This window comes from Carlito syrichta, unplaced genomic scaffold (assembly GCF_000164805.1).
Source record: "Carlito syrichta isolate Samal-C Ts95f unplaced genomic scaffold, Tarsius_syrichta-2.0.1 Scaffold307112, whole genome shotgun sequence".
Classification (NCBI taxonomy): domain Eukaryota; kingdom Metazoa; phylum Chordata; class Mammalia; order Primates; family Tarsiidae; genus Carlito; species Carlito syrichta.
This window is the reverse complement of record NW_007251208.1, coordinates 888,336-913,636: the sequence shown is the minus strand read 5'-3', so window position 1 is coordinate 913,636 and position 25,301 is coordinate 888,336. Positions and strand designations below refer to the sequence as shown.

At 36.3% G+C, this 25,301-nt stretch overlaps 1 protein-coding gene across 3 annotated transcripts in view; it reads left to right on the top strand.

Moving 5' to 3' along the window:
* PTPRZ1 (protein tyrosine phosphatase, receptor type Z1) overlaps positions 1-25,301 on the top strand; it is a 130,038-nt gene that overhangs the window by 87,337 nt on the left and 17,400 nt on the right. For 2 of the 3 annotated variants that reach the window (XM_021715432.1, XM_021715430.1), the window contains exons 13-21: positions 3,734-3,825; positions 6,542-6,627; positions 9,589-9,685; positions 12,144-12,226; positions 13,790-13,924; positions 15,306-15,440; positions 17,753-17,916; positions 19,713-19,848; positions 21,149-21,295. In XM_021715432.1, coding sequence (XP_021571107.1) covers positions 3,734-3,825; positions 6,542-6,627; positions 9,589-9,685; positions 12,144-12,226; positions 13,790-13,924; positions 15,306-15,440; positions 17,753-17,916; positions 19,713-19,848; positions 21,149-21,295 — 1,075 coding nt within the window. Of the gene's footprint in view, positions 1-3,733; positions 3,826-6,541; positions 6,628-9,397; positions 9,419-9,588; positions 9,686-12,143; positions 12,227-13,789; positions 13,925-15,305; positions 15,441-17,752; positions 17,917-19,712; positions 19,849-21,148; positions 21,296-25,301 lie in introns of all 3 variants that reach the window. The other variant, XM_021715431.1, reaches the window with a different exon arrangement.

The window sequence follows — 25,301 nt, the reverse complement described above, 5'->3', positions numbered from 1 at the left end:
TTTAGCATATATATTTATATTCTATAAGGTGCTGCCTTCTTTCCATTCAATCATAGTTGGCACATCCTCTTTCCATCTGTTCATCCTTCCCTCCACCCATCTATCTATCCATCCATCATTCTCTACCTGTATATCGTATCTTTGCCTCACAAATATTTTGAGATTTCACATTATCCCATTTGGGTCTCAGGTACACAAAAGAATAGGGGATGCAGCTGAACAACATATGGCTCCTGAGATTTACCTACTACAAGAAATCCATCTAATAATTCAACAAGCACAAAACACAAAATTGAGCACCCATTATACGCCTGGCATGGTATTAAGTTGGGCTTACAGAAAATCAAGCAAGGTGGTCCTGCCTTTTAAAAAATATAAGGATATAGACACAAGGCAATTACAAAATAATTACCCTAACTACTGAGTAAGAAAAATGTTTAAAATAGCGTAGAATAACATCCAGAAAATGAAGATCACCTTTGGATTAATTAAGTATATATCTCAAAACAATCTGTACAGAGGCAAGTGTGGTTGGAAGTTTGTGTTGTGTGCAATGGAAAAAGAGAAGCTGGAATGCTAAAACCTGCTTAGGAAATAAGAGGCTGTTTCACAGAGAGGATACCTCTGAGCTTTCCCTGTTGCGTCCCTGAAGGAAGACAGGGTTTGCCTGGTATATTGGTGAGTGAAGCATTTTGGTTAGAATGAAAATCACATTTAAAGAAGGAGGACAGGTGTGGTGGCTCATGCCTGTAATTCCAGGATTTTGGGAGACCAAGGCAGGAGGATCGCTTGAGCCCAGGAGTTCAAGACCAGCCTAGGCAACATAGCAAGACATCATTTCAACTAAAAATTTTTAAAAGTAGTCTGGATTCATGGCATGTGCCTGTAGTCCCAGCTATCTGGAAGACTGAGATAGAAGGATTGCCTGGGTTCATAAGGTCAAGGCTGTGGTGTGTCATGACTCCAAACTGAGACTCTGGCTCAAAAAATAATTAATTAATTGAAAAGTGAAGAGGAGAAATAATGAGTTGGGAGATAAAAGACAGGTTCAGTGATCTACAACACATTTATATTATTGGAGTATAAACTTCAAGAAGAAACTCAAACAGGGTGAGGACCACAGATAGGTAGCATTTGGGCATTGAAAAATCTTGGACACCATCATCTTAAAAATCTGTAAAATACAGAACTAGAACCAATGGGTCAAAGTAACAAGAAGATAGATACTAGCTAGTGAGAGCTGTAAGAGTGGAGGAGGAAAGCCTGCTCTTTGGGTGCCATTTGGAGGTACTTAGAAGGGAACGAGTCTTGAGTCAACAGAAAAAAATATCTAGCATCTAAAGACAATTCATAAGAACTGAGCTCCTTCTCAATGAAAGGATTCAAATCGGACCTTCTTAACTATTTTCAGAGATGTCTTGAAAGGATATTCGCATCAGCTATGTTATTGCATTCGCTTTTTAAAGGTATTTTGCAACTTTAGTATTCATGGAAATATTTCAGGTGAAGTGGGGACCAAAGTGAGACTCAAACTTTGCGTACACCATGACCATTTGTGTACCTTACCCTGAATTGTACGTCACATCTTTAAAATAAAAATTAAAAAGGGATATTTTTAAAAACCTTTCACCAGCTTGTGTAACTATATTTTAGAGAAATCTAAGAAATTCTATTTCTATGACTTCAAGAACATGTAGCGAGTTCAATGTTTCCATATCAATTTGCCAAAACACATTACATCCCTGGTTGCACAGATAATCCAAACTTCTCCGTAGTTTCTGCTCCAGTGTGCTTTCAACTCTGCTCATGTGGCCCTCCAATAGGGTGGTTTCTTGATCTTGGCACCTGTGGCCCTCATCTCTCTATTCATCAGTCTTCCATACTCTTGCCACTTCCCAAGACCTAGCCCAAGGTCCTTTTAACACTTGATTATGTATCCACTCACCTTTTCCCTGTATTACCTCCTTTCTCTTGACGATATTCTTGTGTTCTCTCAATATACGTTATCTCAGGTTTGATTCACAAAGGTTTATGCTGTCACAGCAGAAAGCTATTTCTTACTATGCACGTTGCTGCTTTAGGATTTTTGTTTGTTTCATTGCTTGTGCCAATAAGGTGACAAATAAACTATATGATTTTACACTACTCCTACTAATAGCACTTCATTCATCAAACAACTATTTGGGGGGGTACCTACAACATGACAAACACTCCTTAGCACTGAGGGCTAATACTGCAAATATTAAGGTAAAGTACTTTGCAGAGTTTAAATTCTGATAAGGAGAGATCAACTATAAATATGTAAAACAAATAAACAGAAATATACTTCATCTTATTCCAGATAATGCCATGTCACAAAGCAAACTAAAGAGCAAAGAATTGTGACTTAGTGGGATAGGCTGCCACTTTGCTGTCATGGCCAAGGGAGGATACTCAGAGGGAGTGGCATTTGATCCAATGCGGCAGTGATGGGAAGGAGACAGGCAGAGGGAACAGCAAGAGCCAAAGGCTGGAGATGGCTCCTACAGGGCTTCTTTGAGGGAGAGAGGACAAGCGTGGACTGGAGCTTAGTGGGTGAGCTAGAGAGCAGTAGGAGAAGAGGATACTGAAGTAGGTGGGGGCCGCGACACAGAAGGTCTAATAGCCTTTGCTAAAATAATTGAATATCATTCTAATTGCAAAGCAAAACCCTTCAAGAATTTTATCTAAGGAAACTAATTTACAGGAAAAAGATCGACTTGGGCATGTCATTATATAAGAACAAATGTTAAGTTGAAGCTCATTAGAATAAATTTTAAATGGAAAGTAAGATTGGCATTTTCACTCAAACAGATACTTGTTTCAACTTAATCGCCCATGAATAATGCTCCAAATCAATTAAGTGACCCACATTAAAGAGTGTCATGAGCAGTTTTAAACATTTAATTTTTAGAATCAAAGACAGTTTGCATTGCTTTCTAGCAGTAGCTGGTTCTTTGCTCTTCTCAATAGTTTATGGTGTGCTCTTATCAGATGTTACTCTTATTATCTGAATGAAAATAGATTCAGGTGACATTGTAGGTCATAATTGTCATTGAATCCAAATATATTCATTCTCAAACCCCTCACAAGGCTAACATCTGATGAAAAGAAAATAACCTGCTTTGGGTTGTATGCTTGGTATTTCCTCGTTTTACTTCTGTCATTACTGCATTATCACACTTATAGTATAAAGCTACCTTACTTTTTCATCAAAATGTTACACCATATAGTTTCATTTCTACATAGTCACAGCTTGCTGCTTTTTGCTAGCAGCTGAATATGCTCAGATGGACACAGTCACTTAAATGTCGAGTGGAAGTAGCTTTAGACATTTCTTTTCTACTCTGGTCCTATCCAAGGTGGCAGGATGCCTTAGTCTATAGTAATAGTGGAAGAGTACTTTGAACACTAGATATATCCGCAAAATACTATTTGGTACTTTGAACCAGCTACAACTTCAAATGCTATCTCTGCTTTCAGCATGTCTGATATCTGCTCACTCTTCTGCATCTGGTACAGGTAAAACTGAGATGAATTTTCTAATTCTTTAACACCTTGTGATTTGTTAAAATAAACGTAGATCTAGCAACTCCTCCTCTGAATATATATTTGTTTTTGTTTTAATTCTGAAGATTTCATTATAATTGTCAAGCAGCTCAGAAGTTGTCTTGTTATTCATGGGAACTAGTAAATTGCCTTCTTTTCTTTTCAGAAAATGCTTCCAGACTGCACACTTTTATTTAGAGGACAGTACGTCCCCTCGAGTAATATCCACACCTCCAACACCTATCTTTCCAATTTCAGGTAATAACTTAAAGTGTGAGCATGAGTAGCTGGTAAAAGTTGAATGAAAAGTACAATTTTAAATGGTCTATTTGTACTGAGGTACTTTGAAAATGGCTACAATGTACTACTCAGATTTATCTCCCGTTCTCATTAATTTCAAACATTCTTAACTATGCAGGTGATATAGTAAAATAATTTATAATTGTTCAGGTTTATAGCAATAATATATTGGTTAAGAATAATGGTGGCTTTTACATTTCCATGAATTTATTTGAAACCTAAGCTTCAAAGGTCAGATCAAATCAATAAAATAAATGTGGATTTGTTTCAGAGATTTAAAAAAATGACAAAAATACGGATAAAGTATAGTTCCTTTCTGATCATTTGAGTTTATTAGAGAAAATGATTTTTAACTACATTATTTTTAAAAATCAGTAAAATAGTAGTGGTAGTGGTAGAAGCAAACTATGAACACAAAGAATGTATGGTTGCTTGAAATATTTTAGGTCTCAAAATATTAAACAGTTGAATATTTGGGGAGACTTGAGCTATTTTTTTATTAGAATTTACTTGTAACAACATTCAAAAGTTAGCCAGGGTCATTTTGATTAAGACTTTCATTGACCCTATGGTTCACATTATAAGTAAAATCACAGCCACTTATTATTATGTTTTATATAGATTCAATTTTTTTATTATGTTTTTATGAATTCACATGCAGGTTTGTTACATGGATATATGGGTAATCACAGCTACTTATTTAATTAGCATTTTATAATGTTTCAAAATGAAGTGGTAACAACAAAAAAAGTTGTCAAGAACTGTGTGAACTGGAAGATAAAGAATGAGATAAGGATGTAGAAGTTACCAAACTGGGGCTACAAAAGGAGAAATTTATCTATGTGGTCACTTTGCAGAAGTGAGAGACTCACGTTCCACACGATGTTAATTTCTTCTGAAATCTGATGACTAAAAAAAATAGAAAAAAGAGAAGCATTTTTGTATATCTTATATTTAGATATAGTGTATGTTTATTATATGTGCGTTATATAGAGTATATTATAAATATTTAAATAAAATTAAGTGTTTGCTGTTTTTCTCTACTATCATCTCTGTCTTTAAGCATCACTGTTTTCTGTTGTTTTTCTAGTTTATGTTAAAATACTATACATTAATTTTAGTTTGGCAAAGTTTCTTATTAGCATATTTAGAATTTTGAGGCTGACAGCTCTCAGTTGTCTGTTACATTTGATTCCCTTCACTGCACATATCTCTTCTACATACCTTATCAGCATGGGTATGCAGATTAACCCTATTAAAGTCCAATGTAGATTCTTATAAACAAATAAAATAATCCAAAATTGGGACCTTGTTTGGTCCCAACTCCCCGTTTTGAATATAGGAAGAGCAATGATCAAGGCAATCTCTGCACTTCACTTGCTCAGCATTCAGAGATTCACTTTTGATCATCTGAATATTCATGTGTTCACATAAAATAAGAAAGCAAAAATCGATGTTAGTTTCACTTACTTGCAGGCCAGTTAATAAAAGAAATTACCAAAATACTTGACTGTCAGTAAAAGGAAGGAGTCTGCTCTTGAAAGGAGTTTGGCTGTGCAGGATAATAGCAATGGGTCTGAAGGACATTTACTAGAACAAATGATTTAGGAGTGACAAATTATTTCTGTTTTTCTTCTCTAATTATAAAAACTACTTCCAGGAATGATCCTTCTGTAGGTGTGAAGGTAGACTTACACCTTTACTAGTGTTTCTTAAGCTTGACTGACTAATTCAGTTTTAGTATTCAGGTCCACTCATCTAAGAGAGAGAACAGATGGATTCCAATTTTTTTTTAATCAACAATTCTTGGTGACTGAAGCTTAAAAATATTAGCTGGCCTAAATGTTGAACATCTGTTGATATAAGTAACTGTTTCTAGTGAAATGTGTTTGATGTTTCCTTGTCAGAGAAATCACTTGTGAAATTGCATACTGTGAACTAGTAATATGTTTAAGAAAGTCTTTGCAGGAAAAGAAAAAAAAATCAGAATCAGTTAAAATAATTTGGCCCCTTCATAATTAATTAACAGATCCAATGACTTTGTTTACATAGCATATTTTCAAGTTAGAATTCTTGAAATTTTACAGATTAAAAGTCTCAAAGGCTTTGACATTATCGTTAATGAATATTCTGCATATAAATGTTTTCTGTTATTTATGGCGAGAAGGAAAAAATGTTTTCAAATGTACACATGTGACTATTTGACTGTAAGACATTAAACTATACAATTTTTTAAAAACTGAAATTGCAGTATAATATTTAGTCTACAGTAAAACTGAAAATATATTATTTCTGCATGTCTTCTTTTTCACACAATTTACGCTGAACTCATACTCATGTTAAGCAAAGTTGTCCATAAAAAGATACATTCTCTAACAAGAAGTAAGACTTTAGTGGTATTTGTAAATTAATATGGAAAATAAATGATTTTGTCTTAAGAGTACAGATGAAAAAGAGATTCCTGAGCAAGTCAGATTCCTAAATGCAGGTTATGATTGATAATAAATATAGAAAAAATTGAATATTATTGCTTAACAATTGAATGCTGAGTCTTAGTTGAGATCATATAAATAATTGAAATTTGAAATTGTTTTAGAAGACACTTTATTAAGGACAAGCACATTCATTTCTGTTGAATGATCCTTTCTAACACAATTTTTTTAAATTCACTTAGATGATGTTGGAGCAATTCCAATAAAGCACTTTCCAAAGCATGTTGCAGACTTACATGCAAGTAATGGGTTTACTGAAGAATTTGAGGTATGATTTTATTATGTCTGTTTAAAATAATATAGAAATAGTATGTTTAAAAGATTCAGGAATAGGCTATTTCTTACCTAAAGACATTGAAACCATTTTCACTGTTAGTAAAAATATTAGTTCCATAATTACTTATGTGTTTAAGAGATGTGTAGTAGTTACCATATAATTTAGAAAATTGGTTTTATATTTTAAAAGCCAAGTTGTACTAGTGGAAAAATGAAAAATATTTTTAATTTTCATCTGTAAAATATAAATTTCCAGTATTTTTTTCTTAAAGCTGAATTAGTAACACTGATTCTTTTAAATTTTCTAAATTATATTAATTATACTGAACTACTAAATGTCATGATTTTCAGCCAAAGTACACACAAATTCTTAATTGTAAGTTTAGTACCAATGTAAATGTGAAGCCATTTAGATAACCTTTTTGTTTTTGAAGTCAAATCACATCTGCTTCTCAAGAAAATATGCTTGTCTAAAAAAATTGATTATTAAATCAGTAAAAATTTTTCCAGTAATATTCTGTTAAAATACTATTAGGTAGAGGAGGAAGAGGAATTTGCTGCAAATTACTGTGGCCCACAGGACTATCCGTTAAGTAGATTTTTCAAAATAGGGAGCCATGAACACAAAATTAACAATCACAAAAAATAAAAGCCACCCTCTAATATGCTATTGAACTAGGTGCTTCCATGTTCAACTTGGATGTTATTTGTTATTGTTTCTATTAATATTACTGATGAAATCAAACTCCATAGAAGCTAATTAACAACAAATAAATAGCAGAGCTGGATTCAAACTCAAGTCGGCGACTTTAGAACTCATGCCCTTTACATTATAGCTGTTAGCTGGCAGCAGTCTTCAGGCTCCCCTGGTGACACTCCCCTTGAGAAAGCATCATATTGCCTTTTGGTTGGGTCTCCCCCTACCCTGAAGGTTCTGTGGCCCTGCCTTTTTGAAGCGCTTCCTCTTTGATCCTGATCACAGTATCCGCTATTCCCCAATGCACTGTCCCATTGCTCCTAGCAACTGCTTCCCAGGAACCCCATCCACCAAGATATGTCAGCAAGGGAAAATGTGATAGATGAGAAAGCTTGAAGAAAGCAAAAGAAATAGATGTGAAGTGTGATATGGTTTTGGTAAATTAAAAATTGACTCATGCCTGTAATCCCAGTTCTTTGGGAGGCAGAGAGAGAGGATTGCCTGAGTACATGGGGTTCAAGATGAGCCTGGGAAACTTCGCAAGACCTCTTCTCTACAATGAATCAAAAAATTTAGCAGGGCATGGTGGCACTCACCTGTAAGGTTAAAGCAGAGGATTGCTTGAGCCAACCTGTTGAGGCTGCGGTAGCCATGAGTTTGCCATTGCCCTCCAGCCTGGACGACAGACCGAGACTCCAACTCACAGAAATCTAAATCACAGCTACATTGAATAGGAAAGCAGTGTGAGTTATCATTAAGCGGAATAATATGAGGAATTGTATATTTAAAATCTCAAATTACTTTTTTGTACCATAAGCTAGAGGTTAACTCAATGTTAACTGCGGTGTTAACTGAAACTATCAGGTTAATATCAAACGAAGGTGTAATTGCCATAGGCAAAATATGCCAAAGATGAGACTACTCTTCCAAATATTAAAAAAGAAATAAGTAAAAATAGATCTTTTTAACAAAAGTTAGTGAAAATACAGGCCCAAAGATTGATTCATGGTTGTTTTCACAACTATAAAATCATTTTCAATATTATTAAGCAGTCCATAATAGTTAAATTAATAAAATAACCTCACATCTTTTACTCAAAAAGTATTTTCTAATTTCCATTGCTTTTAACTTGCAGTCTGATTCCAGAAAGCTTTTCACTAACTTAATAATTAGCCTAATAACTAATAAAGCTACCCCTTTTAAGTGGTTCAAATACTAAATTGTTTTTAATTGTTCAGAATCATTTGCTGCAAAAGAGGCCTTAAAAGGTTACTTGGAGAGAGGCTGCACCACTTACTGATAAATTCATATTTGGATCATATACTTTTTTAGAAATTGGAAGGCTTTTAGTTTATTATCTTAATACTAAACATTATAAACTCGAAACTAATGTACATAGATTAAAATCATCTCTGAAAAGCATTTTAATTCATTTGTAATAGAAAATGTACAGAAATAATTTTCTATATCCATTGAAGTTAAACAAAAAGGAGATCTATTAATAAAATACATTGAAGGTAATGTCATCTGAATTTTGTTTCAAAATGTTTAGTACATATGATAGAAAAAAAATTTAGGAGATATTTAATGTTTTGACAGTCTTAAATCTGTTGCAAACCCCTAATAGGAAACTGTTTATTCTTGAAAATAACTTAAAAATAAAAACAAAAAACATATCACCAATTCAGAGTTTCAAATAGTGCTATAGTGGTCAAATAAAACTATATTTGAATATTAGCAAATTCAACTAATTTGATAAAATGTGTCATGGAATACATGGTTCTTCTCATCTGCATTTAAAAATAATCACCATATTATTACATCACTGTCCCCTTTTAAAAGTGTTATTTTTTCCTTTTACATACTTTTAAGGTTCCAAATTATTAGACATTTTGATTTGCATGCAACTGTTTGAAACATTCTGTTTTGTTAGTATTTGACAAATGTATTTATTGCATGATCATAGTTTTCCATTGTAAACCTAATATGAACGCTTTTTTTTCTCATTTGTCGTGTGCTGTGGAATTTGATTTCTTTACTTTTTTGGCATTCATTCCCTCATTAGACACTGAAAGAGTTTTACCAGGTAAGGCATTATTTCACTGCATTTTCTTTTAGCCAAGAAGTAGTTGTAACATGTAAAAAATATATATTATGGGGTAGATTATTTTGTTTGTTTTGTCTTCTTTATTATATTTTAAGGCACTTTGTTTGAAAGAATATATGTTAAGATGGTATACATACAATTTTTTACAGGAAGTGCAGAGCTGTACTGTTGACTTAGGTATCACAGCAGACAGCTCCAATCATCCAGACAACAAGCACAAGAACCGATACATAAATATTGTTGCCTGTAAGTATATTCTTAACTCAATTCTAACCTTATTATCATTCTCATTGTGTATTTCAACAGTGACTGGAAGTCATCTGACAGCAAACCTGAGTGTGGCTGTTTCAGAACCCTGATACAGGGAATAAGACTTGCGTTAGATAATATGTAGCATTGTATCACTCTGATGTAAATACATTCTGCAATTAATAGCATATGTTTTTTTTAAATTCAGGTTTTAATACAGTCCTTTCTTCAGGGTCCATGGATTATACATCTCTTCTTGTGGTTTTGGCCGTTATTTCCATTCCATGGTCCTATTTGCACTTAGGATGTGTTTACTTTTATGTGAATTTACTTACTAAACAAGTGAGATTATTTAGACTTCCTCTTTTTTTTAAAAAAAATCTTTGCCTATTTCCTCTCTTTCTTTGCATTTTTCCTGGGATCTTATTTTAAAAATTGACTGGATTTCCTATTATTTCTTTCCCTTTGTTTTGTTAGTTGTTCTCTCTCCCTTCTCATTTGTCAGCTATCTGTTTTTTGTTTTTAATGATGAAATTTTACTATTTTTTTCAATGAAACTACTCTTTCTTTTATCTTCTTATAGGACTCTGGTTACCTCTGCTCTCTCTTATTTTTCTTTATGTTTTCCTCTGTGTCTTGAAACTCATCTTCATCTTCCCTCTCCACTCAAAATAAAACAAAAACAAAAAACTTCTACCTTACATTCTTCCTCAAATATTCAGTGGTCCTCCCTAGAGCACAGCACTACCAACTTTGTTATTTAAATTGTTGTTCCATTCTCCTTCTGGAAGCTAATAGAACTGCACTCTCCTCTCATTACATTCTCTGAAAGAATTTGCATAGATGTTGCCTTCTTTTCCACAGAGTTTGCACCAATTCATTATTTTTTTTAAGTAGTGGACTTTGTCTTCCGCAACTGAAACAACTATCCTAGCTGCTCATAAAATTATAAAATTGTTGTTAGACTTCCTTATACAAGTGAAACAGAGAAATACCCATCTGGTAATTTGAGAGGGAACAGAGATTAACATGTTTTGGACACCTACTATGTGCCTGGAGCTGTAAACACATTATTTTATTTAATCCCTGAAACAACCAGGTGAGATGGGTAATAACAGTTTGATTTTAGAGATAAAGAAACACAATCCAGAAATTCTTAAAAGGTTAGAACCAAAATACAAAATAGATCAGCTTGGCATCGAGACCCATCTCTCCATTGCCATGCATTTGTTTCTGTGTACATTCCTGTGCCACTGTGAATTGTTACTGTCATAGAAGTATTAATATTCCAGAGTATTTTCTTAACCTGTCATGATTTGGTCTGCATTCACTTCATTCTGGAAAGGCTTCTGACCAGTGAAACTCCCAGGTTTCCTGTTAGTAATATTTCCCTTTCTCATTATGTACCTTCCCCAAATAAATATAGTTTCTCTTTAAAATGAAGTTAGGCCGGGTTCGGTGGCTCAGCCTGTAATTCCGCACCTTTGGGAGGCCAAGGTGAGTGAATTGCCTGAACTCATGGGTTCGAGACCCACCTGGGCAACTTGGCGAGACCTCATCTCTGCAATAAATCAAAAAATTAGCCAGGCGTAGTAGCGCGCGCCTGTAGTTTCAGTTACTTGGAAGGCTGAGGCAGGAGGATCGCCGGAGCCCAGCAGGTCGAGGCTGCATTGGCCGGGAGCGGCCACTGCACTCCAGTCTGGACGACAGAGTGAGACTCCAACTCAAAAAAAACAAAAAACAGAACTGAGGTTAACCTCACACTTCTTACTTCATCTTACTTGGATCGCTACAGTTGTACCATGTGCCAGCAATGAGAGTGTGCATCCTCTTTTAATTGGCAGTGAGGAATCCACATCCTCTATGCTTGAACTGCTTTCTCCTGCCTCCGTTTGGGGTTGTTCCTCTCTGAGGCTGTTCCAGAAAGAGTTGACTGTTGTAACCATTCCCAGAAATTTCCTAGGGACCCTTCTGCTTCCTCCTCTACTTCCAATTTCTCCTTCAGCCTCCTGTTCATCCTTCCCTAGCTTCCTGTCTCTCTTCTGTTACCCCGAGAAGCTCTCCAAAGGCCACAGCCCCGGTATGCATCCTAAAATTGCATCTAGAAAGCCAGCTTCAGATTTCAGACTCTGCAGAAAGTTTTATCATCTCAAACCAACACAATTTCTGCCTTTATATCATCTTATAATTTTTTTCACCTCCCACTTGACACCTATGTGATACTTCCTGTGTATATGTCCTATACTCACTTACCACGTCAGAAATGTTCCTGAAAGTGGAGATTCTTTTTATATTCATCTTTGTAACCTTTGTTATCTCCATTTCCCCCAAAAGCTTATTTATTTGTTTTTTTGCATTTATTTTAATTGTATTAGATACATTATTATTCAAATATAAATAAACTTTATGCTGAAGTCATCTGTGCTACAGTGAAATATATTCTTTTTTATTACAGATGATCATAGCAGGGTTAAGCTTACACAACTTGCTGAAAAAGATGGCAAACTGACTGATTACATCAATGCCAATTTTGTCGATGTAAGCATGTTTTAATTGAAAATTTCATAGAAATTATATTAGACTTTGAATTTATTACATCACAGCACTAGTGCTAAACACATGTTATTTTATGGACAATAATTTTCACTGTTGATTTGTATTTCTTATTAGCAATTCCATGAGTAAAAAATTTTATGAATAACACTCAAGCTATTGTACTTTTTTTTCTCCTGAATAAGGGAGGGAATTCAGGTTGGTGCTGTATGTTTAAGGTAGAATATGTATATTCAGATAGTTTTTTAACTCCTTAAATGTGAAGGACAACACCTGTGCTAATTTTGAATTTCCCATAGCTCATGGTACAATAATGTGCATATAGCCAAAAATGAATAAATCCTGGCTGAACAATTCCCTGGTAGTACTGACTAAAAGGCAAGCATGATTATAACCAGTTATCAGCCTTTTAAATTTTGTATACTATTCAAGATACTCAGCTTTGTGAAACGTACTGGAAGTCTTCAGAGACTGTAGATCACTCACTTACTTACTGGTTTTTCACTGTGGTCACCTGAATGTCATCAGAATTCAGTTATTTCTCTGACACTGACCTCAAAGTCCATCTGCCTTCGAGTTAATACTATGTGGAACATTGAATGAAAAGAAGTAAGTACATAAGTATAAGGTGTCTTTTTTTTTAATAGTCCTCCACTGCGTGCTTCCAGGGAAGGCAGTATATATCTCTCTCTCTCTCTCAAAACAATCATGGGCTTTGGAGTTAGAACTGGAATTGGTTTTGAAGGCCGGGTGTGGTAGTGCGTGCCTGTAGTCCCAGCTACCAGGGAAGCTGAGGTGGAAGGATCACATGAACCCAGGAATTTGAGCTGCGGTGAGCCGTGAGCATACCACTGCACTCCAGCCTGTGTGACAGAATGAGACTCAAAACAAACAAACAAACAAACAAACAGAATTGGACTTGAATCCCAGCTCTGAGCTTCAGTTTCCTCATCTCCACACCAGGCATGATGCTTCCATTTTACTCAGAGGAAGGAATAAGGTTAATGTTTGTAAAAACATCTTGTCCAATACTGAGTGGTCAATGACGAATGCCTATTAATGGCTACCACTTCTCAATGCCATCAAGGAAACAAAGAGGTGACACTCCAGAGCTTTTTAAATTGTTTCACACAATGAACCCGATTGTTTAAAATCTATTTCAAGGCAGCACTATTTAGGACCACGTTTTAACCTAGTGAATAGACTTGGATTAAATGCACTTGAAATAAAGATGCAGAGAATTATGGTGTAAAGAAACCTCTATGTTTTTTTACAAAAATCATAGCTACAGAAGGGTCACTCTCCATGCTAGTACTTTTAATTTTTCTCCTACTTTGCAAGCTTATTTCTTATGGGTTTCCTTTGTATTATAATGTAATATTTTAATATAAAGTTTATGTAATTGGTTTCTCAAGAAAACAGAGAGATGAGATATTAATGCTTTTCTTTTCTAGGAAAAGTATGCTGACCTTGAAGACTTAAGTTATGTACAACTAAAGATGGCATATAAATCTGTTAGTAAGAAACATGTGTTATTTATTTTTTCAGGGCTACAATAGACCGAAAGCTTACATTGCTGCACAAGGTCCCCTGAAATCCACAGCCGAAGATTTCTGGCGAATGATATGGGAACATAATGTGGAAGTTATTGTCATGATAACAAACCTCGTGGAGAAGGGAAGGGTATGTAGATATTCTCTTATCTCATCCCAAAACAGTGACTCTTTATTTTAATAGTTTCAGGGGGTACAGTTTTTAGTCTGGGTTTTAAGTGTACCCACCACCCCCACCCATGCACATTGTAACCGATAAGTGACTTTTGTTCCTCCACTCTATCTCCCCCTTCCCCTTCTGAGTCCCCAGTGTCTATGATACCATTCTCTATGTCTTTGCAGATTCTTAGTTTAGCTCCCACTTATAAGTGAGAACATAGGATGTTGAGTTAGTTCACTTAAGATGATGTTCTCCAATTCCAAGTTGCTGCGAAAGTCATTATTTCATCCTTTTGATAGCTGAATAGTATTCCATAGTGTATAGATACCATATTTTCATTATCTACTGATTGGTTGATGGGCATTGAGGTTGATTCCACATCTTTGCAATTGTGAATTGTGCTGTCAAAAACCAATGGATGCAGATGTCTTTTTTGTATAATGACCTCTGTTACTTTGCGTGGGTACCGGGTAGTGGAATTGCTAAATCAAATGGTAGCTCCACTTTTAGTTTCCATAGAAGTGCTTTAAATTAATTTTCAGAGTCAGCATTAAGAAGCAGAAAAAGTTATGAAAGCTAATTTGAATTCCCTTCTAGTAAACATAGAGCTAAAATTACAGGTCAAAAAGTGTTACTATGAATCATGCTATCTGCCTCTTAAATACATTATTCATACTGTGAGGAAAAGTAAATGGGACTCATTGAAAACTAATGTAGTGGCCAGGCATAGTGGCTCATGCCTGTAATCACAGCGCTTTGGGAGGCCGAGGTGGAAGGATCACTTGAACCCAGGAGTTCAAAATAAACTTGGACAACATGACTAGACTTTGTATCTACAAAAAAAAAAAAAAATCAAAATATTAGTCAGCCATGGTGATATGTAACTATAGACCCACGTCCTCAGGAGGCTGAGGTGGGAGGATCACTTGAGCCTAGGAGTTCAAGGTTACAGTAAGACATCGTCATGCCACTGCACTACAGCCTGAGTGAAAGAATGAAACCCAAACTAAAAAAAAAGAAAAGAAAAGTAGTGTAACATGAAATAGAAATAGATTTTAATTCACAGGACCTGGATTCTAGTCCTGACCCTGTAGTAACCCAACACATCTGGCCTCACTTTTCTTCCATGAAGTGAAAGAAGTTTGGATTCCACCATTTCAGTCTCTTTCAGCACTTGTGATTCGATTCCTGGGCTCCTCCACAAACAATCAGTAGTCACTTTGAAAGAAAATCAAAGATTGCATTCTTATTGCTGTCTCAGACCTTCACTGATTTCAAGGGCAACTTTTACCCTGAACATTTGAAATCTGGAAACTGCATCCTTTATTTTATTTTTGTCATATTTTTGCAGAGAAAATGTGATCAGTACTGGCCTGCCGATGGTAGTGAAGAGTATGGGAACTTTCTTGTCACTCACAAGAGTGTGCACGTGCTTGCCTATTACACTGTGAGAACTTTTACTCTCAGAAACACAAAAATTAAAAAGGTGAGTCAACATGATAAACATAAGCAATTGAGTAATGCATTCGTTCCTTTTTAAAAAAATAAATAAGTGATATAACCAAGACAGAGGAAAAAGTATATAACTAAACTGGACATGGTGGCTTGTACTTGTAACCCCAGCTGCTTGGGAGGCTGAAGCAGGAGGATCACTTGAGACCAAGAGTTTGAGACCAACCTGGGCAAATAGCGAAACCCTTTATCTAAAAACAAACAAATAAAACAACTTAGCCAGGCATGGTCATATGTACTTGTACTAGCTACTTGGAAGGCAGAGGCAGAAGGATTGTTGGAGGCCAAAAATTTGAGGCTGTGGTGAGCTATGATTATGCCACTTCAGTGTAGGTGACAAAGCAAGACTCTATCTCTTATAATTTTAAAAATACAATATCTTATTATATACATGTATATATTATTTACATATTTTTCATGTGTGTGTGTGTGTGTGTGTGTGTGTGTGTGTGTGTGTGTGTATGGGTGTATACATACACCCATACACATATGAGGGGGAACAACAAAAAAAAAAGAACTATTTTTTGGAGGGAGGGCCCCTTGCAACTCAGGCTTTTCCCATTAGGTAAGTGTTCTAGGAACTCATTGGCATCAGTGTACCAGCTAGTGTTGTGAGAGGCTGTGTTGTGGAAGAAACATCTCAAGTTGCGGCAAACAGGTGACTGGTTGGTTTTTCCACCAGGACCACGCACCTGCCCACACTACACTGAGTGCTCAGCAGTTTTTGATCAAAAACAGCGTGACTCCTGTGCCCTACCCTCCCTATTCACCCGATCTCACCCCGAGCACCTTTCTTTTTGCTTTCCCGGGGGAAAAAAAGTCCTCAAATGGAAACATTTTGCCAACGTAGAAGAAGTGAAACAAAAAACGACAGAAGCACTTAAAAGGCATCAGAATTGATGAGTTCAAACAAGGGTACCTGCATAGTGAATATTTGTATACCTAACCCTGAATTGTACCCTATATCTTTAAAATTAAAAAAAAAATAATTGATGAGTTCAAAAATTGTTTTGAACTGGGTGTGGTAGCTCCTGCCTGTAATCCCAGCACTTTGGGAGGCAGAAGTGAGAGGATTACCTGAGCTCAGGGGTTTGAAACCAGCCTGGGCAACATGGTGAAACCTCATCTCTACGATAAATCGTAAAATCAGCCAGGCATGGTGGTGCATGCCTGTGGTTCTAGCTACTCGGAGGGCTGAGGCAGAAGAATCACCTGAGCCCAGTAGGTTGAGGCTGCAGTGGCTGTGAGCATGCCTCTGCATTCCAACCTGGGCAACAGAGTGAGACTCCTACTCAAAGAAAAAACCAAGACAAACAAAAAGAAATTGTTTTGAGCAGTGGAAAAACATAGGTAGATAGCATCAAACAGAGATAGCTTGCGTCAAACAGAGAATACTTTGAAGGTGACTGAAGTCTAAACATGTAATAATAAACACAATTTTTTTATTAAAAAGTTCTGACTTTGGGGGGGTTCCCCTCATATATATAACTGAAGGCATTAAAAATTCTTATTTCAGCTACATCTCAATCCAAAAGTTTTCTTTCAAGTCTCTAAATGCCAGCTGTGGCATTGGAGCCCAACTAGTCCAAATAGTGCTGATGGTTGCAGTGAATGTTACACATTTACAAAATTTCCTGCCTTGTATGATATCTGCACGGGATAGCCCTGACATGATATCAACATCCAACTAAAAAGAGTGGTGACTGAAATAAGAGAAATAAAGTAAACAGGAAGAATAATGTATTACTCAGGTTTCTCAAAGAAACAGAACCGATAGATAGCTAAATAGACAGATTTACAGAAAGACTTATATTTGTAAGGAATGACTCATGTAATTGTGGGGATTAGCATATCTGAAATCTGTAGGCCAGACTGGCAGCCCGGAAATTCAGGCCAGATTTTTATGTTGCACTCTTGAGTTCTTTCCTTTTCAGGTAACTTCTCAGTCTTGGCTCTTAACAGCTTTAAGCTGATTGGTTGAGGCTCACTCGTATCATGGGGGGCAATCTGCTTTACTCAAAGTCTACTGATTTACATGTTAATCACATCTAGAACAATGCCTCTACAGCAACATCTGGTGTTGCAGCTAGTGTTTGACCCAACAACTGACTACCATAGCTTAGCCAAGTGAACACAAAATTACATATCACACGTGACAACGTATTTTTGTTTTGTTTCATTATAGATTACCAGCATCCTATCAACTTATGAATCCTGAGTTGATGTTAAGAACCCCATGTATGTGTGTGTATGTAAAACGGTCATTGACTGTCTGAACTCTTCCAGGGCTCCCAGAAGGGAAGACCCAGTGGGCGTGTGGTCACACAGTATCACTACACTCAGTGGCCTGACATGGGTGTTCCAGAGTACTCACTGCCTGTGCTGACCTTCGTGAGAAAGGCAGCCCATGCCAAGCGCCATGCAGTGGGGCCTGTCGTTGTCCACTGCAGGTGAGTCTCAGAGATGTGCCTCCAAAACCATAGAATTGCTTATGCTCACAAAAAGGAAATCAGTGGGACAAAGTTTTGCCAAAATGAGAATGATTTCACGAAGTAAGCGTGATGAAATTATATGCTCATTTTTATGAGTATTGATCATTAGGAAATGAGCATGCCAGTTCCAAATTTGATTGCTGAATATTTCCAAGTACCAGATCTTGTATTGTGATTATTGTTTTATTTGCTTATTAAAGATTTATTACAACACATAACACCATGGGATAAAAATGCTTGAGACACAACCCCTGATCCTGGAAGTCTGTTGTAAGAGTTGTTTTGTCAGGTTTACATTATAGAAACCAAAGCACATGGAGTGTAAGAAATTTGACAAGATAATTGTTAGTTGTTTTTTAACAATTTGGGGTCAAAATCCCTTTCTTGTTTTCTTGAGTTCTTTCTAACCCATCACATTGAGTGGATTACCAAGTCATTATTGCCCAGGAATTTTAATTTCATTTCCAAGAGTGGGTTGATAAGTAGAAATAATAACATTCTACTGACAGGAGTGGGAAACTGCCAGGGGAAGGAGGGGCACACCTCATCAACAAGGGTACCTGTATAATGAACTTTTGTATACCTAACCCTAAATTGTACCCCACATATTTAAAATAAATAAAAAAATAAAATAAATAAAAAATAAAACTATCAGGTGAAAAAAATAAGTAATGACATTCCAAGAAAAGAGAATTATATTGTTTTCATCTAATATTAGTTTGTTAAAATAATGATAGCCATTAATAAATACTGTTGATAGCCATTAATAAATACCATGTGCCAAGCCTCATGACCACAAAAATCAAATTCATCTCTACACGTAGTATCTTTGTCAAAGCAATGTCTGTGTTTACAGAAGCAAGTGTTTTCCTTTGATATGCAGGTTATCTGACACATTTTAATTATATATCTCCGGAGTTATCCTCAGGTAAAGTTTGGGAGACTTCACGAGTTTTGTTTTTGTTTTTTGTTTTTTTTTTCTTTTGTTTAATCCATTAACTTGAAAATAAGCTGAGGAAAACAGAAAAACGCAGGAAAAATAGCTCTGAAGGTCAGGAATTGTTTCTTAGCAAATGGAGAAGGAACAGGCTATTGTGCAGTACAGGTGCTAATTTCCCACTCCAGCACTTCCTACTTGTCAGAACATTTGTAAAGAATCCCTGTCTATGAATCCTGTTCCTCTGGTAGTGGCTTTGAAGCAGTTGATAGATAATGGCCTTTTAGAAATGACTGAAGTTATGCTTTAGGCCTTACAGTCTCACTGAAATAATATTTTCAGCTGAAAGCTTTATCAAATTCTTTTTCCCATTAATGCAAAAAGCTTTACAAACTTGTCTTCCTGGAAATACAGACCCAGGGACCTTTTCTTTTCAGAATTTGACAAAGCCAATGCTTTCATTTTTCTCATATTAAATGTCTGTTTGCTATGCCCTGATACATAATATTTTCATTATATAATATATAATAAATAATAAATATCACTATTGAAAATCTTAAAATCTCTAACACAAGTAGGTTGTTTTGTAGTTAGATACACAACAAAAAGAATTAGAAAGGGAATAAATATTTCATGTGCTGTTTAAAGCATTATGCTTAACTACTAAACTGTTTACAGTCTTGGATTGCTTAATTTATTGTGTAGTTCATTTGCTTGGGAAAAGACGTTAGTTTAATCAACATGAACAGCCAGTAATGACCTATTCTTAAACTTATTTTATGCTTAACATTGAAACATTAATTTGTGTTCTCTTCAGTGCTGGAGTTGGACGAACAGGCACATACATTGTGCTAGACAGTATGTTGCAACAAATTCAACACGAAGGAACTGTCAACATATTTGGCTTCTTAAAACACATTCGTTCACAGAGAAATTATTTGGTACAAACTGAGGTATGATTTTTTTTTAAATAACTATATTCATGTACATTCAAAATGTAGATATATTATTCTCTTAGGACTGTCATACATAGTACCACAAACTGGGTGGCTTAAAACAACAGAAGTTTATTGTCTCTAAGTTCTGGAGTCTACTGGCCTGTGCTCCTTCAAAAGTCTCTCAGGAAAGAGTCTTCCTTGTCTCTTCCAGCTTCTAGCAACCCCATGCATTCCTTGGCTTATGGCAGCATTATCCCAATCTCTACCTCAGCTGTCTTCCCTTTGTATCTGTGTCCAAACTTTTCTCTTTTTTTAAGAATAAAAGTCACCACCTTCTTCCAGTTGATCTCATCTTAACTAATTACATGTATAATGACCTTATTTATAAATAAGGTCACATTCTGAGGTACTGGGGAGCTAGGGCTTCAACTTATCTTTTCTAAGGGACATAATTCAACCCATAACACCAGGTAACTGCAGCTATGTATGCATGGGTCAGCTAAATTTTGTCTGTTTTGTGATCAAATGGGGACTATGCTTTAAAATGACATTAGTACAGAGAAGATCCAGAAAAAGCGTGAGTGGATCAGTCAACACCCATCTATTCTAGCAAGAAAACATAAAGATGTTCATTCATAGAGTAAGTTAATGGATTCATTTTTCTTTTTAAAATGTATGAATTATGCTCAAATTGTATCCCTTTTTAAGCCCATATAGTTTACCCCATATGACATAGGACAGATTCTGAAAATATGTATTCTTATTTTCACTATTTCTAAATAAAAATGAATTTAAGTTGAAAATTATGGATGGCAGCTTGAAGGCAATAAAGAAAAAACATACGGCTGAATGAACAAAACCAAGTGAAACCAGACTTCTTTCCGTCAAGAAAATAACATTATGGTCAGATAAAACCACCAAAGAGTCCACTATGTGAAATATAAGAGAACTATTAACGACTGTATATAAAATTGAGTTAAATTATTTATGACAGGCCAAAAGGAGAGTTGCGCAAAGGGTAGAAGTGTCAGGTTTAGAGGCAGAGAGAACTGCTTTGCCTCCCCGAATCTTCCTGCCTCCTATCACAAATGTCAAGAATACACATAAACGAGGAGGTAAGGAATGACAAGAGCCTGTTTCTTCCAAGACTTCTTTCTTTCTTCTCTCTGACTTCCAGCCATGTCCAGTAAACAATCCTTTGTGGGTTTTCTCCCCATTCTATAAAACTCTGTTTGTCTGTCAATGGAAGGTACTACTTTTGTTGCTAAATACATATGAGGAAAACGTATGTATCTTATTGTCATTGCTTTACCAGGAACAATATGTCTTCATTCATGATACACTGGTTGAGGCCATACTTAGTAAAGAAACTGAGGTACCGGACAGTCATATTCACGCCTATGTTAACACACTCCTTATTCCCGGACCAACAGGCAAAACAAAACTAGATAAACAATTCCAGGTGAGTTCTCTCCGAAGCCTCTTGCATGTCACTACAGAACTGAATGTCCCTGTGTCTTATTTGCGTTGACAAGGTCATGCTGGGTGCATTGTGGATACAATGGCTTCGTGTTTGAGCCATCTTTTTCCTTTCAATAGGTTACAGTGGTAAATTTCAAGGAGCCATATAATGCTGAGAAACAACAGGAAAAGTTCTCAGAAACTCTAAACTTTTATAGATGCATACTTGGTGCAGGAAAAGAAGGCACAGAGCATAACAGAACAAACAGATGGAACGTATAATGGAGACAATATAAGTGCTCTTTTTACTTTGAAAAAACCTAGACCACTTAAAATGAGTGCGGTGGCTCGGGCTGTCTCTGCACCTCTTTGGAGAAATCTGTGTCTCACTTGAAACCCTTGGACCAGAGTAGGCCACACCGAAATAATAGCTCCTTCAACCCTAAGTTTCTCCTCCTCACCCTGTCTCGAGGCAGTATGCACCAGAGAAGAGCATATTTTGTTTCATATTCTACCTCCAGCAACATCAGCTCTCTGACTTTCAGAGATCAGTAAGAAAAGAATTCAGAAAGCTGGTGCTTCCTGACCTGCTGTCTGGGAACAAATAATTTACAGAGTCGTACCACCCTCTTACTGTTCAGAATTCCTGGAGAAACAGGGCCAATTCTGGAAGAAAGAATATCTTGAAAGAATTTGGAAGACCCTGGAAAAACCCAGGAAAATTAACAAACTTTGAGAGATTTTCACTTATTTCTCATGCCTTTCCCAACCTACAACATAGAATGTCTTAGCCACCATGACTTTTTTCACGTTTTTGCATTCTCATCTTTGTTTTTTGAGGGGTATAAGAGAAAGATTGGGGTGGATGCTGACTTAGAGTCTGTTGTTAGAAAGACATACGTGTTTTGCTCAGTCTAGCTTATCTGAGTCATAAAATAGTGCCTTAGGCACTAAAAAGTACACAGCTTGGGTTCCAGAAACAAATAATAAAAAATGCAACACATTAAAATTAGGTTGTTCATCAGGCAAGGACACTCAGTGCAGATGATAAATCAAGACAAAACTGAGATCACTTTATAATCATGTCTGAACACAAACAGAACAGGAATATTGTCCAAACCACAAAAATGACTAAGCATCATCCTGTCCTGGCTAATGAACAGCTGCTACTTCTTTACCAACTCTTCACTGCCTTTAGCCTTGCACTGGTCTTTCCTCCTTCCAAGTGAGATTTATTAAGATACCCCCTCACAGAATTACCCTGCTTCCTGACAACATCCAATCCAAGCAAAACACTGCTTTCTTAAATCTTTCTGCAGACCACCCAGCATAAGCCCAAGTTCCTTAATAAGTCTAGCATTTTCTTACTGAAATGTCCCACAATTTCCCATGTTATGTGTTCTGCCTCACTGCAAAGAGTAATACACCCAATTTACTCAAAAAAATAAATAATAAATAAATAACATTAGGTTGTTAAGATAGCTTTTCCCAAAACAAATTTTCTGTACACACACACAGTATTACTCATTTTCAACAAAATTCCAATTTAAATATAGTTTTCCCCTACACAATTGCATAAAAGAATTGATATGGCTTAAGCTAAATTATCCAGGATCGAAATGGAACTATCAATTTTAAGGGCAGAGTCCAAATAAAAGGGGATATATTTGACTCTATTTCCAATTAACATCATAAGTAGGGAAACTGTGTGTGTGTGTGTGTGTGTGTGTGTGTGTGTGTGTGTGTGTGTGTGTGTGTACAGTCTTATAAAAAGGATATTCATTCAGGTTTATTCATAGAAAATTTTCTTGAAATAAATTGAACCATTTATTCAACAAATACTTATCAGACACGTACCCAGTGACAGGCTTTTGTGCTTGGTGCCAAGATGAATTTAAAAAAAGAAAAGAAAAGAAAAAAGAGTGTACATCCCTACACTCATGGCACCTGTAGTCTAATGATAGTTAATGGTACAAAGACAGACAAACAACCATGTGCAAAGTTCAAGCCTGCAATCCCAGCTCTTAGGGAGACTAAGGAAGGAGGATTGCTTGAGCCCAAGAGTTCAAGACCAGCCTGAGCAACGCAGAGAGACCTCATCTCTACAAAAAATTAAAGAATTAGCTGGGTGCAGTGACACATACCTGTAGTCCCAGCTACTTAGAAGACGAAGGCAGAAGGATGTGCTAACCCTGGGAGGTCAAAGCTGTGATGAGTCATGATTGTGCCACTACACTCCAACCTTGGCAACAGAGTAAGACACCAACTCAAAAAAAAAAAAAAAAAAAAAAGAAGAAGAAGAAGAAAAAAGACAAAACAAATATTAGACAGGGTAATACAGGTAAGGGTGCAGCTAAAACAAATATTAGACAGGGTAATACAGGTAAGGGTGCAGCTTTTCAGAGGAAAATTGAATAAGCTGTTTTGAAGAGCTGAACACAGCACTTGGTGATTTATTGGACATTTCAGAAAGAAGAGAAAGAGACAAGCATAACTATTCAGATTCTGCTTGGGCATCTAGAAGGGTGGTGATGTCATTCACTGTGATTGAGAATTCAAGTGGGGAGAGTGTCTGCTTGAGGATGTGGTAAGGGGAGAAGACAGTGAGATCCTCCTAAGCCTACCTAATTTTGAGGTACTTGGGAGGTGTCCCAGTAAACACGTATAGTTAGTAGTTGAATCGTACTGGATACAAGAAAGAGATATGGCCTAGGGAAATGGATTTGGCAATGATCAGCTTAGAGATGGTTACTTGAAGCCTTGGACTTGGATAAGATAGCCAATTAAAAGTGAAGCATTAAGCCGGGCTTGGTGACTCAGCCTGTAATCCCGCGCCTTTGGGAGGCTGAGGTGAGTGGATTGCCTGAGCCTGCGGGTTCGAGACCCGCCTGGGCAGCGAGACCTCATCTCTACAATAAGTCAAAAAATCAGCCGGGTGTGGTAGCACGCGCCTGTAATTCCGGCAACTCGGAAGGCTGAGGCGGAAGGATCGCCGGAGCCCAGCAGGTCGAGGCTGCAGTGGCCGGGAGCGGCCACTGCACTCCAGTCTGAGCGCCAGAGTGAGACTCCAACTCAAAACAAACAAACAAACAAAAAAAAAACGTGAAGCATTTAGAAGACCGGAAAGGATTACTTAAGAAAAAAAAAAGAACAAAATCAGGAACTTCACAGCAACCTGGATGGAGCTAGAGTCTATAATACTGAGTGACCTCTCACAGAAACAAAGATCTGAGTATCGCATATTCTCACTCATATAATGGACCTTGATCATCCAACTCACTACCATAAGAAAATGACTGACAGGGGAGGGAAACCATGGGGGGGGTATGGGACTAATGATAGTAAATATCTGTCTGGGGACAGGGAGACACCTGTTATCAACAAGGTGGCCTAAATGAAGCATATTTGTACACTTAACCCTTAACTGTACCCCACAATATCAAAATAAAAAATATTGATATAAAAAAAGAAAAATTGTGATTAACCAATGAATGGCAAGCCCACAAAATAGAGGGGAAAAGGAGGACTTAGAGGGCAGAAGAAAATTTGGGGCAGTGGGATATAATAGAATCCAGGGAGTTAAACTAGAATAAAAGTAGAAAAGTAGAAAAAAATTGCAGATGATATAATTATCTACAAAGGACATCAAAAGAAACAAAAGTGAAAATATCTCTTATTATAGTCCAACAATTATATATAAAAATCAATAGCATTCATTAGCTATAAGTAATTGGAAAACATATTAGAAAAACAAAGAACCCAATCATTAACAACAACAAGATAGTAACAAAAATTCCAGAGTCTCAAAAAGTACATCTAGCAATAAATGTATGAAGAAAATTATAAAAATGAAATGAAAAGCTTAGAATTAGGCCCAAACAAATTAAGATATAATGTTGCTAATACAAATATTGTTAAGATGTTGATTTTCCTTAAATTGAGTATAAAAATCAGTGCAGTATCAATTAAATTTCCAGGAGGATTTTTCATGGAAAATGAAGGACAGA